General features: G+C 36.5%; 1 protein-coding gene across 9 annotated transcripts in view; it reads right to left on the bottom strand.

The window, feature by feature from the left end:
* The window catches only part of LOC109855548 (peroxidasin), a 142,223-nt gene that overhangs the window by 93,502 nt on the left and 41,419 nt on the right, over window positions 1-7,302 (bottom strand). For all 9 annotated transcript variants that reach the window (XM_020429943.1, XM_020429938.1, XM_020429935.1 and 6 more), the window contains 2 exons: window positions 5,675-5,748; window positions 5,013-5,162 (listed from right to left, as the gene is read on the bottom strand). In XM_020429943.1, coding sequence (XP_020285532.1) covers window positions 5,013-5,162; window positions 5,675-5,748 — 224 coding nt within the window. The remainder of the gene's footprint in view (window positions 1-5,012; window positions 5,163-5,674; window positions 5,749-7,302) is intronic.

The raw sequence follows: 7,302 nt of genomic DNA, 5'->3' as shown, positions 1-7,302 counted from the left end.
TAGGTTCAAAATAGGAGTAACGTAAAATTTATAGAATTAAAGGTTCAAAAGAGGAGTAAATGAATATAAGTGTCAAAGTAGGTTTAAATAAGTATATTGGTCAGTTAAATAGGTTCAAAGTATCTTCAAAAGTTTGAAAGTAGCATCAAAATTTCGACTCGGGGGGATAAAAAAAAAAAAAAAAGTGTGATACAAAAAAATTAGATTACGCCAACGGATAATTGGAGCTGGTAATTGTATATGATAGTTGACTAACAAAAAAGATTTTCGTCGTAATCTTTCATTCCGTGTGAATGATGAACAACAGTTTCACGGAAAATGTTAATTACTATATAAAATACACAATATGCAACGTGTGTATGTTTCGTGTATAAATTTGAAGATAATGTACTTGGAAATTGTAATTTTAAAGTACTTAAAATTTCTATCGGAAAGAAAATATGTCACGGAAAGTTCTTTCTAGAACTTTACAGAAGTTACTTCACACACACACACGTTACGATACTTACACTATAACGAGATTGTACAAGCGCGCAGCTGCAGCATTTATAGTACGGAGGCATTTATAGCACGCATTCTCCTAACCACGTGCGTATCGGTGCATGCAGATGCGGAGATACATATTATAAATCATGTCTCGGGATTCGCGCGAATATGGACGGTAGATTGCGATAGAGAAGATTTTGTAATGTGTTATTAACGACTCAATCATTTCTGCGAAATATCAATACCACAACAATTGTTTTCCATACGCTATACGTTACTTATGTTATTTTTTTAATTATCCTACACGAGATAAAAAAAATACTTGAAAAAAAAAACGTAAATAAAACATTCGAATAAAAAAAAGTGAATATCCGTCATATCAAGTGGCCACTAATGCAGCTGTTATGATTTAATTGGAGCACTTTACATACTAAGTGTAAAGAATAAAGAATTTGTTTATTAATTACCGCTGAGCATTTATAGATTGATTTTAATTAACTCGAGTAAATACAAAAAGCGCGTACATTTGCTCGCAGACGCGATCCCGTTTTCAACTTTTCGCTTTAACAGTTATTGTTTCGCACGTCAAATATATATCTATATATATACACACACTGATAGTTATGTCGAATATGTGTTGATAGTCCGATATTAAAATTCAATTTTTAATTTCACTACCGCGTGTCGTTTGGAAAGGCGAGCTCTGCGCTTCCGAGATATAGTTTCGTTTATATTCTAGAATTCTTTCCTTGATTAAATTTAAAACACAACGGATGTACCAGATGCACCATAATATACTAGAAAGACGATCCAGCATACGATTCTCCTCGGAATTGATGAACATACTACGAATCAGTGCAATCGACCAACTGTGAGAAGCACTCCGCGCGCCGTCTCGTCTACAGTTCGCATTTCCGTACAATTTTCAGTGAACAACATAAAAAAAAAAAAAAAAAGACAAGAAGATATAGTACTCGAGATACTCGGGAGTTTGATTTCTATCGAAACTAATTCAGTCAACAACACTCGTGTAATGTTCATTCGTCAGGTGACTCGTTAAATTTAATTGTTCAGTGCGCAACTACTACTCGCATCTGTTTTAAGCAATGCACACACGCGCGAAATGTAAGATACTTATTAATTTGTACAACATCGTATCATTGTTCGAGAGAACTGTCGGTTCACTTATAATTAATGCAGTAGCGGCCTTCTTGTTGAGCTAATTACACAGATATAAACTTGAGAGTGGCACGAGAGACGAGAAACGCTGTTAAAAGTTCGGCGGGATGTACACGTTATATGCTGAGAGAAAGTCGCGAAAACGGGAAGAAGTTTGGTACGACTTCGAGACAATTCAGAGTACGGAAATTCTGCTTATAAGAACCGCAGCAATTTGCATCGCGCCAGTAACTCCGACTTATACATTGCCGCCCGTTTTCCCCGAGATCCGGCGCTTAATAATCCAAATCCCATTAACACGTAATCAACATCATATTAAGTGGAAAATATTACAAATTTTAAAATAATTACCGGACCGGAGCATTAAGGTAATTATTTACGTATTAACGTCGATTATTTTCATGTATTATTCTCTGTTTTGTCAATAATTCTCTTGGCAAAAACGTTCGAAAAATTTTAACGTTCGAAAAACGTTTATCAACAATCAATGCGAAATTAGATTCATCGTGTATATATCAAGCGATATTGCAACAAACGATATTATATTATCAAATACATATCGCGATAAGATATGCGCAGTGAAATATACTTTACATAAAATCGATCACTTCGGCAAATAGATGAGAGAGAGTTCACGCGAACAGTCTTTAAGTAGTTTAAGTCAATCATTCATCGCGCTCGTTTGACACTCCGGGCGACTGAGAATAAACAGCTGGAATAGCGAACTCACGGATCCTGCATTAGAAAGTAGTTGAAAGCACTGTCTTATTAACATTATTGATCGCGAGACAAGAAATAAGATCTTCGTCGTCGTTGTTGTTGTTAACGAAGTTACCGCTTCATAGATCTTCTTCACCTCGGTGTATATTTGTGTAAATAAAAATATATCATCAACAACAACGTCACGCCTCTTTTTTCCGACTTCATATTGCCGTACGCGGAAAATGTGTTTATCGACGTGAAATTGTTTAACGTCGGACACGTAGGATCTAGTTTATATACACAATGAATTATTAATAATAATAATTTCTTTTTGCGCGCGACATTTTTCCATAATATTTGTAATGCAATTTGTGTGCCACACGTCGCGCAAAATGCGACAGTGGAGAAATCATTAAACAATATAACACCTCATAAATATTAAAAATAATTGCTTTTGCCAGCGCGAAAAATTTATTGTGACAAAAATGCAGAAAATATTTATCATAACTTAAATTCTTTCTAACGGAAGATGCGCGTTGGGCTCGGAAATATTTGATACAAAATATTCGAATTAAAAAAAAAAAACATTTATTAGGCTCATTTATTCGTGATTTATCACAAACGAATATTAACTTAACACAGTCTGTCTGTGTGTGTGTGATGTATATGTATGATGAATTTTTTTTTGTTTTTTGCATCTATTTCCGCGCACGCATTACCATTGTTGTGTTTTTATTCTTTGCATAAATTAAAAAAATCTCACAGCAATTCTTAAAATAGAGTTTACACAAATACATTTACAAAACAATACAAAAAAAAAAAAAACAGAAACAATGCGCACAATTCTCTCTCCACTATATGAAACAACTTGTTTCACTCGACCCACCACCGCACACCCACTTAGAAAGATTGAATTCCAAGCACTCGCAAACCAACGAGCGAAATGTTCTGGTACACTGTTTGTGAATGCTTCCTCGGCGATCCGAGTTTTGCTCGAGAGATTGGTAAGTTTACCAACGATTTATAGATCGCGATACATCGTAAAAGTAACGGTGCATATACATCGTTCTATCCTATTTTTTTATGACGGTCGTTACCGCGAATTGTATGTTTGATTTATAAAACGCGAATTTCGTATTTCTCGAATGCGACGCGAATTCGTTTTTTTTTTTCTTCTCAATCTACCTGAATTTATAATAAGCAATAATTTAGCAGTAATTAATAAACGGTATGTATGTTTGTCAGGAAATTGCGTTGAATTGTTGACAAGATTGTTACGAATAAAGCTTTTTCTCGTAATATCAACGGATGGAAATAAACCGTCCTTGTTTTGGCGTTAGTATTTACTATACTGGCAGAATGCGCTGCGTCTCTCTTAAGAACCTCAACAATATCAACTTCAAAGCACTTTCAAAAGCTCACAACTATCAGTTCCAACTAAATCTCTCTGTTTATATATCAGAGATTAGAACCTTTACATATATATATGTTATACATAACGTTTGATATTTGCATCTCCCGATCAAAACTAGTGACTGTGCAAGAAACATTCAGTCAACATGTACATTTTGAAAGTATTAAACTGCGAAAGCTTCAAGCAAAATCTTGAGAGCGCTGTATGTACGTAAGAGAATCATCACACATTTCTAACTCTCTGTTTAAATATTTTTTTTGTATGCGCGTGTCCTTTTCTCTTCTGTAAATTTTGCGAACTCGGTGAAGAAGAAACTTTTGCAATTACATTAAACTTGAATAAAACGTAGGTAGGTAGGTACGTAAAAGAGTTTGCACAAAAGAGACACGAAAGGTCGCTATGTGTCATAACTGTCACGTGCGTCTTAGTGATAGAGCGGCTGTGCCACCATAAAATTAGGGAGAAAATATCCCACTGCTATTCGCGGAATTTCCTTTGGGAAAATTAAGATCAGCTAAGTGCGCCGCATAGTAGGTGAGAAAGAGGAGATAGATGAGAAAACAAGATCTCTATAACACAGCGTATAGAGTGGCTTTTAGAAAATAACGCGATAAATGACATAACAACGTGATAACGTATCATCGCGTACGATTTGTAGACGTTATCACATTTGCTCGCATATATGTTTGTTCTCATTTGTGTTATTGTACTTATTATATAAGAAGTTTCTTTGAGAGAATTAAGATCAGCTAACCGCCGCATAGTAGGTACACGTGAGATAGAAGAGAGAGATGAGAAAACAAGATCTCTTTATGAAATAGAGTATAGAAGTGGCTTTTAGAAAATAACGCGATAAATAATATAACAATGTGATAACATATTATCGCGTACGATTTGTGGATGTTATCACATTTACTCGCGCATGTCTATTCTCTCTCACTCGTATTTTATTTTACTTTTTATATAAGAGAAGTTGTAGCGTATAAAATATTTTAACAGAACAAAGCAATATTCGCGCTATTTTCCAACGTAACATAAAGATCGTAAAATGAGATTTTTGCTCGGAGAAGAAGACTATCTTCTGTAGAACGTAACAATTAGGAAAATTTATATCGATCCGTCCGCAAGTTGGGCAAGTCGCATAAATGTTAGAGACTGCGTCGAGTTAGTCGGCGAGTTTCGCGCATCACGTTGAATTTCTCGCAGGAGAGAATGGAAATGTGACTTTTACCTTAAGATTATTTTGTAGATTTTGTATCCTGCAGTGCATGTAGACCTCGGCGCCGAGCTGCACGGTAACGTTGCTTTCTGGATCCTCGAAAAACGGCCTCGGTTCAGGCGTGCCACCTGTTTCAGTCACGAAATTCTCCACTTCGTAAACCTGCAATAAAAACAAAACAAAACAAAAGCTAAAATGCATTCGCGTCTTTTACTGTTTAACGCGCTGTGTAATCTAATGGGAAACACGCCGTGACGCTTTTAGTAGCGACGACACGGCGAGTAACCGCGTCGTTTATTGTTAATCCTAGATACACATAAATGCAAAATGCAAGAAAACGCGAAATATAAAATGTCTGAATGACAAATATAAACGCAGGTCTCGTCAAATCTCGATCGCACGCGTGTAAAGTTATCTCCAATATATTTTGCGACGTGACACAGCGTTTTTTTTTTTTTTTTTTTTTATAGCATTGTATTTAAAACTTTAAATATAACATTATAACGCTTTTTTATAGTTTATTTCAATACTTTAACAATTATCTTCCGACAGACAAATTTGCAGTAAACCTCTGATTTGACCCACTTGAATTTCCTCTCAAGTTGATGAAATATTATATTTTCGAAACTAACTGAAATAATTTCCAAAACTTTGACATTATATATGCAACTGACCTCCGTGAAAGGTGAACTAAGTTCATGCCAAAATGAACGTGGTAAGTTTTCGTATCCCGGAAACTGCTTCACACCTGTAACACAATTTAAGAGAATCTTGTTTGGAAATAATAGAGAATACGTTTTTGTTTTTACAGGTTTTCGTGTGGTGTAAAAATCATCTCAAACAAGAAGTATTTCGAAAAAAAACAAAAAACATCGCCGCTATTTTTTCTATCTCGGAATTTTATGAACACAGATTTCTCATCGGATTTCGTTCCCGTACGGACGCGACGAAATCATGCGAAATTTCGTTCGTTGCGCGAATACAGAACCAAAAACCGTAAAAAGATTGATTATTATTTCAAGCGTGCGATAAAAGATTCGCGAAATATTAGGTTTTATGTTGAAAAGAAGCAGGTAACGCGAAACGTGTTTAACATCGAAGAAGATTTTACTTTCCACCCCGATGCAATGCGACGAGAGCGAATCCCTTTACTTGTCGACACGTTGAATGGCCTTATCAGCAGGAAGCACACGCGACTATGTAACTTCCTGAGACGGCACGCGCAAATATATTCTCTTTGTGACAAGTTGCGTAACTGATAGCGGATTTCGGAATATATCTCACGCGCAAACGCAGATTAATAAATTGTAAAAAAAATGTTTTTTTTTTTTTTTTTTTTTATCTGTAAAACACACGTTGCAGCAATATATCTATTTTTGTTTGTGACAACACGCGACAAACGTAGACACGTTAAAATCTAACGTAGACTCGCAGTGGCACGTTCTCTTAATTAAACGCAAATGTAACGAAACAATTTTGTGATGTGCGAAAATTTCTATTTAACCATTATGCTACATAGCATTGTTTTTACAACATTACACTGAATAAATAATTTTGCAAAACTGCAATATTAATGTACGCGCGCGTGCACGCACGCGCGCACACACACACTAACGCACACACACACACACGGATGCGATAAAAGTAAACGTCCCGCTACGAGACGTTCCGCAAACAATGCGATAATGAACGGTTTAACAAGCGTAAATAAAAAAAAAAATAAAACTAAAAAAAAATCATACGCTTAATCGAGAATAAAAACTAAACCTGCGAGTAGTTTAATTAACTGAAAGTTAATTATGAAAAAAAAAAAAAAAAAAAATACGCGATGCGATACGGAGCGGTTGTGTCCGGGATCAAGTGATAACGTGATAACCGAGTGTACGCGCCGCGGTTGCATTTCGATGCTATTCCGCCGGAATTTCCCCGCGGTGGCTGCCGCGTCATCTCGTTCTCTATTCTCGCGCACGATCGAAGCCACCAGCAGGCGTCTTATAAGCATAGCTTTACATAGCTTGGCACCGGGTACGCTCGCGCGGGTCGAACAGAAAGAGGTAATAAAGCCAGTTTCCCAACGATGTCGTCGTTTTTTGAGACGGTATACCGAGAAACCGTGCAATCTCGTCTCTTATAAAGCCCGCCGCTGAAGAAGAGACAAGCGCAGTGTAGAAAAATAAAGAAGACACCGCCGCGCGCGATAGAGAATCCATGGAGAGACCGCACACGCGGGAGGGGATTGGTAATATCTCTCTCTCTCTCTCTCTCTCTCTCTCCTCTCTCTATCTCTCTCTCTCTCTCTCTC

The sequence above is a fragment of the Pseudomyrmex gracilis genome, unplaced genomic scaffold (genome assembly GCF_002006095.1).
Source record: "Pseudomyrmex gracilis isolate BER0280 unplaced genomic scaffold, ASM200609v1 scaffold_92, whole genome shotgun sequence".
In the NCBI taxonomy this organism is placed as follows: domain Eukaryota; kingdom Metazoa; phylum Arthropoda; class Insecta; order Hymenoptera; family Formicidae; genus Pseudomyrmex; species Pseudomyrmex gracilis.
This window is presented reverse-complemented; position numbering and strand designations above follow the sequence as displayed.